This window comes from Amblyomma mixtum, unplaced genomic scaffold (assembly GCF_055824585.1).
Source record: "Amblyomma mixtum isolate Tamu unplaced genomic scaffold, ASM5582458v1 scaffold_13, whole genome shotgun sequence".
Taxonomy (NCBI): Eukaryota; Metazoa; Arthropoda; class Arachnida; order Ixodida; family Ixodidae; genus Amblyomma; species Amblyomma mixtum.
Window position 1 is genome coordinate 2,236,808 of NW_028317662.1, and position 13,105 is coordinate 2,249,912.

Sequence of the window (13,105 nt, forward strand, 5' to 3'; positions counted from 1 at the left end):
TCTAAAGCGCCATTCCGCCCTGGTTGATTTAGTTCCTGGTTTTCAAGTTTCCTTCGCTTAAACAAAAACTTCACTAAGGTGTGCAGTATGAGTGGGAGCGAGCACCTGACTTCAGGCACTCCCATGCGCTGACAAGGGTTCCACGTCTATGCAGACAAATGTAGCTCGTTCAAAGATGTCCCATTATGCGCAGCTGTCTACTCGTCGAACATCATTGCGAGCAATTATTTCGCCTTTCATTGCCACCTGAGAGAAGTTACGGGGTCGATCCCCACTGTTCAGAGACGGTTTGAACCCTTAGAGCAGAATGCTACTCTGGTCACTTATGTGGCGGTGACTGCCATTAGTGAGTGTCGGTGATTGTTCGATTGCGCTTCAGCGCGCTATAGTTCTATAGTTCTTCTCAGCTTTTATTTTCTATTTGTTAAAATGAAAGTGTATTTCTAGATTTCGGTTGCATAACCTAAACGAGGACCAGTAGCGACTAAAACACTATTTTGCTATCATGGCAGTGCATAATTAACATCACGATCATTTGTTAAGGTAAGTGTGCGTGTGTATGCTTGTCTGTTAGTCCGTCGCACGCCCTTCGACAATCCATGAATGGTCCTGCTGCCAAAACACTTAAGGTTACAAACTATGCAAGTCTCTATTGGTAGCGAGAAAAATCCCGCACGTTTACAATACGGTTTGCCACCGGGTGGAAAATACTGCACTGTTCAGGAGGACACAAGGGCGCAATAAAAGACACGGACATAGAAGTAAACAGGGACGACCGCTTACTATCAAACGGTTTTATTCGACGTAGACCGTTAATATACCTTCGCTTTACCCAAGCGCCACTGTGCGAATCACAAGCACGTGGGTACAAGAGAACACCAAAAGAAATCCAAAGGCAGGCGATTACAGAAATCTATCTAAGAAAACCATTTCAGATCGGCGAAGTATCACAGATGAATCACTGATGCAGTTATCTCCTTTTTTTTCTAATGTAATAGGCTTCCACCAGTTCCCGTTCAATCTGATCGCGGCTTCTCAACAATACTTTACAGTCCGATAAGCGGGGAAAACAGGCGACCTTATTCTTCTTAGTGCATTTCTGGCAATGGTCCGTGAGATGGGAGCCAGTCTTCTTTAAAGAGTTCTTGTGCTTAAAAGTTATGAACCAACACGCCCAAATACAAGTACTTCTGAATACTGCACTCTTGCTGGTTAGTGTCCGCTCATGATTACACCGGCTGTCGAACCTTTGAGGCGCTTAAAAAAGGACATGGGAACTTTGCATACAAGAAGAAAAGTTCGTGCCCGAAAAAGTATTTCATGGCGCCTTTTAATGAAGCCCCTCGGTGTCGTATAAATCAAGATGGAATGTCTCCGATCCACGATCACAAGTCGACATGGTACCAAAACTTGTGGTTTGAATGCGCAAATTGAAATATATGCGCAGTAGCAACCAATATTCTCTTTTGTTTGAAAAAAATTTCAATTTCTCCGCTTTTATGGGACAACTAGGAACGTAAGGCAGCGTAATCGCTGCTCTTCGGGGTTTGCCTTCCTTCATCTGTATGTGTAACACGCCGAAACCTGTTCGCCGATGCCACTGCTACCGTCTGTTGGGAACTTCATTTGCAGCTTTAAAGTTACCAGCTACGGCTTGCTGAACTTTTACACTCATGTAAAATACTGAGTTAGAACGAAATTTTCCGTATTAGAGGCCATATTGGCCATGTTCGTGAAAGGCCAAGAAGGCACGCTGCTTCAGACTATAACTTGGAAGACACCCTCTAAATTGCTTAATTGTTAAATGGTAATTTACTCAGGCTACCCTGTATTAAATGAATTAGACCTTTACACGATTCCACCAGCTGTTAGCTGAGTTGAGTCTGGTTTCATGCGTAGTTTTTTATTACTTTTTTTGGCCTTGTATCTTCGTGAGAATTTTCTTCTATGGCACTTGCACCACATGCACTGCGTAAATATGCAGCTGCAGCACGCAGTTTTTCTTTTTTAGTCGGTGTTTTGCGGTGCTAGCAACCACATACTTTTCTCTTTTTTTATGGATGCAGCACGTTAGGTATACAACACTTTCAGTGCGCTAGCACATGAAGTGGCCATTCCTCGCATTAAGCCGTTTCCTGCCTGCCTGGCCTGCCTGCCTGCCTGCCTGCCTGCCTGCCTGCCTGCAGCCGGTCTTATGGCAGGCTGTTTACCAGCCCACCATGTCAGGCGGCAGCCCATTTAATCGTGAGAGGCAGCTCGGAAGGAGCAACCTGGGTTGCAACCCAAGCCAAGCTGCTCAAATCCCACCGATGGCCACACCTGCCAAAGCACATGCCTTGTGCCAATGCGCCACTACTCACCTACAGATTGGGTGGCTTGCTTGACAACGTTTTCCCGGTGAGCATGATGTGTGCAGTGACGCAGTGGCATACGGCAGGAGCTATGGTAGGTGTTTTCAGTTCCTCCTGTCACTTTTTCAAGAAAGGAGACACTCAACAGCAACCACCTTAACGTAGCAGAGCAGCTCAGCACCGAAACACATCATGCTTGCGCACATATCCGCATTTGGCCTAATCACCCAAATCTACTGATATTTTATTAAATACAAGAGATCTCAAGTGGCCTCCGAATTATGGCTTTTAGGTTCACAGCCTGATTCCGAAAGAGATCACATGAGACTGCTTTAAGATGTTTGGTAAATGTTGTCTTAAGTAGTACCATCTGAAGTGCTCCAGGTAACAATACTTGTGATACTGATGCAATACCGCACAAAAGAGTGGTACTCACCATAGAGAGAACTCATATCCAATCTTCCAGCAAACTGAGGCCAAAGGACAAGCCATACAGTAGAATGCGGCTTAGGAATGGCAGTGATTCTATGAACTGCCGCAGCTGCGCGAAAATGTTCGTCTTTCGGCCCTCTTCCGTCTTCAATCTGGAGGGTTCCCTAGAGGCTGCTATTTCCATTTGCTTCCTTTTCTGGGCTTCCTCGAAGGCGGCCCTTTCTTCTGCGAGCCTCTTCTCGAGGGCTTCCCTTTGTTCTCTCATCTTTTTCTTCAGTTCTTCATTAGCGGCTTTCTCCTCTTCCCTCCTTTTCTCGGACGCCTGAAGGGCGGCAAGTTCCTCTCTGTACCTTTTCTGGGATTCCTCTAAGGCTGCCCTTTGCTCTTTCATCGCCATCTCGAAGGCTTTCCTTTCAGTTCTCTCTCTCTCTAATATCTCAAAAATCTCCCTGTTCTTGGTGTTCGCTTCGACAAATGCGACGGAGTATTCTTCGATGGTCTGCAAGAAAATGCGTGGAGATTAGTTCGCTTTGGTTTACATGGTGGCTGTGGTGGCTCAGTGGTTAAGGCGCTCGTGTACTGAGCCGAGTACCCGGGTCCGTACCGGACCGCGGCCGTCGCGTTTCGATAGAGGTCGAAAGCAAAAATTTCCCGTGTGCTGTGCGATGTCAGTGCACGTTAAAGATCCCCAGGTGGTCGAAGTTATCCCGTAGCCCTCCACTAGGGCACCTTTTTCGTCCTTTATTCTTTTAATTCGCCCTTTATCGCTTCCCTTATGGCGCGTTTCCGGCGTCCACCGAGATATGCGAGACAGTTACTGAGTCATTTCCTTTCCTTAAAACCAATTTTCATTTTCATTTTACATTTGTTCGCCAACGCAGATACAGTCAATTCAATTGGTTTAGGTTTGTTTTACGATGTTTAACGTCCCAAAGCAACTGAGGCTATGATGGACGCCGCAGTTAAGGGCTCCGGAAATTTCGACCACCTGGAGATTATCCACCGGGAAGTCATCAGACGGGCTCTCGACCTCCCAGTCGCCACGACCAACCAGAGAAATCTGGTCTTAGGCGTGACAGACTACGTCCGGTCGCTGCCTCTTGGACCGGCTACACATAAAACACGACTACTACATTGAGGAAAGCGACAGAGTGCCAGAACCCTGGATAAATTCCTTCTGGGTCCCACGCCTTCCCCGCAACATGTCCAAAGAAGACCATAACGGTCGTCGCCAGGCGCCATAATTTTCGTCGCCACGCCAGGGCGGAAGCGCTGACACGGTACTACGGTAACCAAGAACACGTGCATTACGTGGACGTTGCCGGCCCACACCACGGGAGTCGCTACACAGCCGCAGCGGTACACAACACAAACACAGTAAACCGCATCACTTTCAAAGCCTACCGCGCACACACACGCGGATGAGATTGCCATTGCTCTGGCCCTCGCTAATCCCAAGTCGAAACACATCATCAACGACTCGCGAGGGGCCTGTCGGAACTACGAGCTGGGCTGGGCTCCCGGCTTGCCTGGCGCATACTGCAATCTAGCTGCCGATACGAACATCCAACTCCACGTAACCTGATTTGGGCCCCCGGTCACCAGGCACTGTAGGGAAACCAACAGGCCGATCAGTCCGCCCGCGCACTGTGTCCCTGGGCTGTCTCCTTGAATTTAGAAGCCTACACCCAATTAGACAATCTGGTCCTTACATTCAAACGCATCACCAATTACTACAAGAAGGAGTACCGGCGCTACCCGGCCCCTTGTAAGGAGCTGGATCGCGCTGACGAGCGCCTCCTCATCAAAATTCTCACAAACATTGTACTCTGCCCGGTGGTGCTTAAGCATTTCAACATATCCTTTGATGGCGCGTGCCCATTCTGTGGGGAGGTGGCTGATACCTTCCACATTGTTTGGGCGTCCCAATCAAACCCATCTATCCCTGGGAGGAATGGGGGCGGCCCTGCTCGGCTGTCAAGACCTCAAGACCCAAAAGGCCTTGGTTGAATGGACGCGGGCGGTGTTGCTTGCCAATGGGGCCCCGGAATAGGAGCTGCACCTAGTATTGTTAGGGGAAAGGCCCAATAGGGCCCTACCCCAATCATCTCACTGCAAAATAATGTACTAGAATATAAATGTTTTTCCCCGCTACCACCACCTGCACGTGGCAGCGATTGTGGCTCAACACGAACCGGTAGGCAGCCCCTTGCAATTTACTTTTCATCCTTCTTTCAGTCGCAACAACAACAACAACGATTACTCTGCTGAGATCGGCATGGCTTAACCCTACATGTCAGATCTGTGGCCGCGATGAAACCATACCTCATATTCGTTGTGAATCCCCTGAGTACAGTTCTGTAAGACATTCTCCACGCCATGCGCTGGAACACATCGATTCACGCCCGCTGAGTTGAAGATTCTTGGACACTAGCCGCGGCGATCATCGGCGGTAAGGGCCTGCCAGGCCATCCGCGGTTCTTTAAGAGTGACGGTCCTGCACGACAGGCTGCGACTGTGCCGAAGCTTTTTCAGCCACTGATGTTTTCTCTCTCTCTTTTCTGCCTGACCGTTACATTGTCTTATATTTTTGCTCCAGTGTAGAGTAGCAAACTGGTTTCTTCTACCGGTCAACCTTCCCGCCTTTCCTTCTTCCCTTCCACCTCCTCCTCCTCATCTGTTAGCAGCGAAAGCCATAGTAATATGGTCTATTTCTTTACTTCCTTGATTAAAATCCTTGCTCCTGAATTTAGTTCACGAATATGATGCTGTGTCACTCAAAAACTGGACGGGATACTCATGCCCCACCTTAGGTGTATGACGATAGAGTTAATGCGTTCTTTCAGCGGTCTTGGATCCTCTTTGGAGATAACTTTGGAGTTACGAACGCAGTTTTCTTTTCTTAAGAAAATTACGTCGATAATTTAAATAATTATTTTATTCTTTTCTCAGTGACCCAGTGGTAGTGCATCCGCCTTACGACTTTAGGTTCGAGTTCCGGTTCGGCCCTTTTTGTTTTCCGCATAATTGCTTTCCTTTCTTGAGACGCACTATTGAATGAGTTGGATGACGTCATGGCGCTGTAGACCAATGAGGAATTTATGTCATTGCTGTTTTGCTGGGTGATCGTTGCGGGCGTTTGAATTTCCCGCGTCAGGTAGTACGTCATGACCTTGTCGACCACTCGCGATTTTACTCATACGCCAACGCCGATGCTAACGGGAACTAGTACATTGGTAAATTGGTTTTGAGGACAATAAATGGCGCAGTACCTGTCACCTATCTCAGCGGACACTTGAACCGCGCTTTCAGAGAAGGGAGGAAGGTGGGAGTGAAAGAATAAAGAGGGAAAGAGGTGCCATAGTGGAGGAATCCAGAAAAATTAAGGGGGCACTTTCTCTTTCTTCTTTCACTCCCACTTTCCTCTCTTCTCTTAAGGTGTGACTCAGGTGTCCGCCTAGATATAAGAGACAGATACTGTGTCATTTATATTCCGCAAGAACCAATGTACCTGTCTACACTTTGACGTTCTAAAGTCACACATAAAGACATATATATTGAAAATTATACCGATATCTTACAGTATATGAAAAAAAAACTGCGCTCATAAACTCTTTCCTATTCAAAAATGCTTTTGCACAAGATTGTTGGGTATGAACCCCACTGCCAATTACTTTGTTAGCTGCTGGTAGTTTAATACTACAGCTGTTTATTTGTATTTTCACCCGCCGCGGTGGCTCAGTGGCTACGGCGCTCGGCTGCTGGCCCGAAAGACAGGTTCGATCCCTGCCGCTGCGGCTGAATTTCGATGGAGACGAAATGCTAGTGGCTAGTGTACTGTGCGCTGTCAGTGCACGCTAAAGAACTCCAGGTGGTCGAAATTTCCGGAGCCCTTCACTGCGGCCTCTCTAATAGCCTGGGTCGCTTTGGGACGTTAAACCCAAGTAAATCAAATCAAATATTTGTATTCGCAATGTCTGAGTAACGGGAAGCATTTAAGTGTCGAAGAAGATGAGGACGAATTCAGACGACGAGGTGCGACGAAGAAGCATGAAGCACAAGTGGAAGTGACTCGGATTGCACAGATGGCATTCTGCAAGTGGCGTTCACTTGGATTCGGTGGAGCCACTTCCGGCAGTGTGCGCTGCGCTTACATTCAGTCATCAAGGGCAACGTCCTGCACTGGTCTAAGAGCAATTCCACCAAGAAGCTTTGCTGGCATATTTAGTTCTCGAAATCATAGACAATGCCAAATTTTCTAAAGACTACGAAACACTGATGTCTAACCTGCGCACCTGCAATGTGCTATCGGGCAATCTCTATCGCTTTGTGCACTATGGCGGTTCAGAAAATGAGCGCACTGCAGTTTCGATGATTTCGGTGACCAGAACCGACAACGCACTTCCTCACCAAAACAGGATTTGGCCTCCCTGGTGTAGTACTTGGCCACAACCATCTATGAACAAACCAATTAACCCTCGGCCCTCAGTCCCCAGCGGCTGCGGAGCAACTGACCAAGGCGGCGGTCAGATCTGTAACGCTGCGGAGGGTGCCAAGAATCTCTGGCTCCGGACAGGCAGCCATTGGAAACTGAACCTGGCAACGTTTAACGCAAGAACCTTATCAAGTGAGGCTAGCTTAGCAGTGCTATTGCAGGAATTAGCCGGTATTAGATGGGATGTCATAGGGCTTAGCGAGGTTAGGAGGACAGATCAGGCGTATACAGTACTAAAGGGCGGGCATGTACTGTGCTATCGTGGATTAGCAGATAGGCGCGAGCTAGGTGTGGGATTCCTCATTAATCAGGATATAGCTGGCAACATCGAGGAGTTTTACAGTATTAACGAGAGAGTGGCAGCTATCGTAATTAGGCTTAATAAGAGGTACAAGCTGAAGGTGGTGCAGGCCTACGCGCCTACATCAAGCCATGATGACCAGATAGTTGAAAGCTTCTATGAGGATGTGGAATCTGCAATGACCAAAGTAAAATCACAGTACACTGTACTGATGGGCGACTTTAATGCAAAGGTAGGTAAAAAGCAGGCTGGAGACAAGGCGGTAGGTGACTATGGCATAGGTTCTAGGAACAGTAGGGGAGAGTTATTAGTAGAGTTCGCAGATAGAAATAATTCACGGATTATGAATACCTTCTTCCGCAAACGAGCAAACAGGAAGTGGACGTGGAAGAGCCCCAATGGTGAGACTAAAAATGAAATAGACTTCATACTGTGTGCACACCCTGGCATCGTAGAGGATGTGGACGTCCTTGGTAAGGTCCGTTGTAGCGACCACAGAATGGTAAGGTCTCGTGTTAGCTTAGATTTGAAGAGGGAACGGTGGAAACTGGTGAAGCGAAAGGCTATTAACGAGTTAGCATGGAGAGGGAAGGTAGAGGAATTCAGAGTGTCGCTCCAAAACAGATTTTCCGCTTTAACTGAAGATGACGACCGTAGTGTTGAAACAATGAATGATAATCTTACAGCTATCGTTACAGAGTGCGCCGCAGAAGTAGGTGGTAGGATGGTTAGACAGGATACCAGCAAGCTATCTTAGGAGACTAAAGATCTGATTAAGAAACGCCAAAGCATGAGGACGTCTAACTCCACAGACACGATAGAACTAGCAGGGCTATCGAAGTTAATAAATAAGCGCAAGGTAGCCGACATAAGAAAGTTTAACATGGAGAAAATCGAGCATGCTCTAAGGAACGGAGGTAGCCTAAAATCAGTGAGGAGAAAATTGGGCATAGGTAAAAACTAGATGTATGCGCTAAAAGACAAACAGGGCAATGTCATCAGCAATATGGATAAGATAGTTGAATTAGCCGAAGAGTTCTACACAAATCTATACAGTAGCGAATGTAATCATCAAGTTACTGAGGGAGGCAGTCGAGCACAGCAATGGGACATTCTGCCAGTAACGAAGGAGGAAGTAAAGAAAGCCTTAGGAGCAATGCAAAAAGGGAAAGAAGCTGGTGAGGATCAGGTAACAGCAGATTTGTTGAAGGAGGGAGGAGAGATTGTGCTACAAAAACTAGCCACCCTGTATACGCAATGCCTTGTGACCTCGAGAGTACCAGAAGCTTGGAAGAACGCTAACTTTATCTTAATTCATAAGAAAGGAGACGTCAAGGACTTGAAGAATTACAGACCAATCAGCTTATTGTCCGTTGCCTACAAGGTATTTACTGAGGTAATCGCTAATAGAGTCAGGACAACTTTGGACTTTAGTCAACCAAATGATCAGGCAGGCTTTCGTAAAGGATACTCAACAATAGACCACATTCACAGTATCAATCAGGTGATAGAGAAATTCGCAGAATATAACCAACCCCTATATATAGCATTAAACCTCAGCTGTCATGCAGGCATTGCGGAATCAGGGCATAGAAGAGTCTTATGTGAAAATATTGGAAGATATTTATACCGATTGCACAGCTACTATAGTTCTCCATAAAGTCAGCAATAAAATTCCAATACGGAAAGGTGTCAGGCAGGGAGACACGATCTCGCCAATGCTCTTCACTGCCTGCTTACAGGAGGTATTCCGGGGACTGGAATGGGAACAGTTGCGGATAAGAGTTAATGGAGAATGCATGAGTAATTTGTGATTCGCTAATGACATTGCCTTGCTAAGCCACTCAGGACAAGAACTGCAAAGCACGATCAATCAGTTAGACAGGCAGAGCAGAACGGTGGGGCTCAGAATTAACATGCTGAAAACCAAAGTAATGTTTAACAGCCTAGCAAGGGAACAGCAGCTCGCAATTGGTAGCGAGGTGCTGGAAGTAGTAAGAGAATATGTCTACTTAGGGCAGGTAGTGACCGCAGATCCGGATCATGAGAGGGAAATAACTAGAAGAATAAGAATGGGGTGGAGCGCATATGGCAGGTTCTCTCAGATCATGAATGGTAGCTTACCAATATCCCTGAAGAGAAAAGTATACAACCGCTGTATCCTACCGGTACTCACCTATGGGGCAGAAACGTGGAGGCTAACAAAGAGGGTTCAGCTTAAGTTAAGAACAACGCAGCGAGCTATGGAAAGGAAAATGATAGGTGTAACGTTAAGAGATCGGAAAAGAGCGGAGTGGGTGAGGGAACAAACGCGGGTTAATGACATCTTAGTTGAAATCAAGAGGAAGAAATGGGCTTGGGCAGGGCATGTAATGCGAAGGCAAGATAATCGCTGGTCCTTAAGGGTAACGGAGTGGATTCCAAGAGAAAGCAAACGTAGCAGGGGACGGCAGAAAGTTAGGTGGGCGGAGGAGATTAAGAAGTTTGCGGGGATACAGTGGCGGCAACTGACAAAGGACAGGGTTAATTGAAGAGACATGGGAGAGGCCTTTGCCCTGCAATGGGTGTAGTCAGGCTGATGATGGTGATGGTGGTGATGGCAGTTTCGAAAATAATCTTGAAGCTTCTAGAGTATGCTGGCCTCATAAAACAGAAGCCGAAGAGTGTTTTATCGTTTCGATTTGGTCGACTTGCCGAAGTGAAGCAATTGCTAACAGACACACAGTATGGGTTCTCTGCTTGCCGATCATAATTATGACTAATTTAAAATACCCTGAATACATGAACAAAATAAACCAATGATTCCTTACATGTTCTCAGGACAGAGGGAAGTGGAATCAAGGCGGTTGCGGCAAAAAAATGGGTGTACTTAGAGCGGCTCAGGACACCGGCGTTCACCCGCCATGTTAGAGTTACCAAAAAATCTAATTTGAGCACTGAGCTGTTATGTACAGATTCCACTCAGGGCACCACTCTGAGGCACCTGATGTCCACAATGTTTTAGAGATACCTCAAGCCATGTGTCTTCTTAACTCATTTTAATTTAAGTCGTTTTTTTATGGTCTAGACCCTGGCTGTATCTCACTGTCCGTGCATGAGGATTGGATTGTGCTGCCAGGGCTCCACTCAGCTGAGCTAAAATACGTATATGCTACCATTTTTGGTTGCTGGCGATATTATTCAGCTGGTATCTAAAAAGAACAGCCGTCAGTGAGGGTAGTTAGAGCACAGAAACTGATCTGAAAGACGAACGGCACGCCAGTGCTTATACGTATATTAACAATTCTTCTTGCGAAAATTTTGCCTTCCTTTTTTAGTGGAATAATGCGTCTAAATCAAAGTAAAGCATGAATAGTGATGTCTCCCCGCATATTTTTTAGGGCATAAGCATAATTATTTAGTACCAAATAACTTGCACAGGTTTCACCAGCACGTATGTATTGTTCATCACTGTTGGTCGGAGAGTGGCCGAATAAGTTTTCTCCAAACGCCGCTACAATGATGTTGCAAATCACGAGATATAGACTAGCGAAATTTTTCATAGCTTATCGCCTACAAAATATGCAAAAAATGCAGGAAGAAAAACTGAAATCGATGCATACCTTCAGGAGTGTCATCCTGTATTGCTGCTTTATTTCTTCGCCGCCCATCTTCAAGGCACCGTCGAACATGTTAAGAGCTTCCTTGCGTCGCTCCTCGAGACATCTGTTGAGCTCCTCCACGCTCAGCCACTTACCCCCACAGAACATCTGAGAGTGTCGTACGAATGTGAGACTCAAACCTCCCGAACTCTACATTGATTCACTTACCTCTCTCATGCCGCGCACATAAAACGCGCCAGCTTCTGCCAAAGCAGCAGCGTTCATTGCCGTAGCCGTCGCCTAAAAATGCAAAAAAAAAATGTTCTGAAACTGCCATGTCCGAAATGTAATTTCTTACCTCTAGCGCCGACTGAGGAGTGGGGATGTCACCCTTCTTGAAAACCTCTCCATAGACCTGCACCCATCGCTCATTGTGACACGCTTAAACAACCTTCATTGCTATACCTGAATCAAGACGAATAGTCGCTTGCAAGTGATGTTGACACCATTGATCCTTTTAGGATGCAGGTTTTCTGGGTGGGCAATGCTCGATACGAACTCCCCTAAGTGCTGTCCAAAATCGGGCGAAGCGTCCGATAGGCATCCTTTAAAGTTCGGGTCCGCCGCCACCTGCATGAGTAGTCGATTACTGCATGCACATTAAAGAGTTACGACGTACCTTAGCTCCTGGATGAGGCATCAGAAAGCAGATCATCTCTTCGAAGGAGGACTTAACACCTTCGCGCAATACGCGTAGCTCCTCAGGCGTATCTTCCGAAATCTCTAGGTACCGTTTTAGGTATTCTCGGCCCCCTTCTTCACCGAAGCTCAACTGGTGCGAATAGCTCCAATCCCTGATCAGAAACACCAGTTTCTGGAATGGTGCGTCAGTCACTTCCTGCAGTAACACAGATTTTATGAATTTAGTGCCCCAGTAGCGTCCAGTGAGCTTATATCTCATGCGACGCACCTTTTGCACCAACTTTCCGTATTCGCAGAAGAATTGCAGATGCTGGAGGTCGTCCTCTCCAAGGCGCTGCGAAAGATTGTAGATCTGGACTGAACTCAGCATTGTGCTGAGAGAAAATATCATCGCAGATTCCTTCATTGTGGAGTTCCCGTCGAAAGTGCCCTGGGTGTCCATCAAGACCACAGCCACCTCCTCGCCTTCAGGTGTAGGAACCTGCACAGATACGCAGTCATTCTTCCGAAATTGTTTAGCAGAACTGATTTGCTTACCAGGAAAACCTCACTCCAGAGGTTTATTCCCAGCGTTTCTCGTTCCCATCCTCCGCGCCAGGTGAAACCATCAAGTGTCCCGTCGGACTCGCAAAGCCAGTTGTCCCTACATTGATTTCGCAGGCAGCGTATGAAGAAGTTGAGCAAGAAGGACTTCCCTCTCCGAAAGGCTCCAGCCACCGAGATCACAACCACGGGCTTGTCCTTGACTCGGTCGTCCAGTAACAGTCGTTTCAAGGCTTTCACATCGAGGTCCAGCTGTTTATCGTCCTTGGATTTGAAGATAGGGACCTCATGGTAAATGTCCGGTTGCTCCTCCATAGCGCACCTGGGAATATTCACTCGCATCAGAAGATGTCAAGTTGTGGGCATGAAAAATTACAATTTCCTCCAACAGATTATCTATAATGCCGCGGTAATAGTTGTAATTAAAAATAAAAATTACAAACAGCTGCTCCTGACAACTAGATTTTTATAGTTACAGCAATGGGGGTCTGGCGTTATGAGGAATAAATTTGCCAAGGATGCTGAACATAGTTTCAGTATTTCGTGAATATATCGGACAAAACACCTAACACGATATGTGTCAGGATCCTTATGCAGTAAAGTAAGTCAATGGAAAAAGATGAACATTACCATATGTTCGCACTGCGCATCCGTACTCGCACCATGCGTACGAATAACCCTAATGCATCCGTCTCGAGGT

General features: G+C 46.7%; 1 protein-coding gene across 3 annotated transcripts in view; it reads right to left on the reverse strand.

Annotated features, from left to right (window-relative positions):
• The window catches only part of LOC149324882 (atlastin-1-like), a 164,194-nt gene that overhangs the window by 135,853 nt on the left and 15,236 nt on the right, over positions 1-13,105 (reverse strand). For 2 of the 3 annotated variants that reach the window (XM_089565246.1, XM_089565245.1), the window contains exons 2-9: positions 12,400-12,727; positions 12,131-12,343; positions 11,840-12,058; positions 11,626-11,790; positions 11,519-11,575; positions 11,389-11,460; positions 11,182-11,328; positions 2,788-3,282 (exon numbers count right to left, since the gene is read on the reverse strand). In XM_089565246.1, the coding sequence (XP_089421372.1) occupies positions 2,800-3,282; positions 11,182-11,328; positions 11,389-11,460; positions 11,519-11,575; positions 11,626-11,790; positions 11,840-12,058; positions 12,131-12,343; positions 12,400-12,727 (1,684 nt within the window). In that variant the 3' untranslated portion in view covers positions 2,788-2,799. Of the gene's footprint in view, positions 1-2,360; positions 2,472-2,787; positions 3,283-11,181; positions 11,329-11,388; positions 11,461-11,518; positions 11,576-11,625; positions 11,791-11,839; positions 12,059-12,130; positions 12,344-12,399; positions 12,728-13,105 lie in introns of all 3 variants that reach the window. The other variant, XR_016286661.1, reaches the window with a different exon arrangement.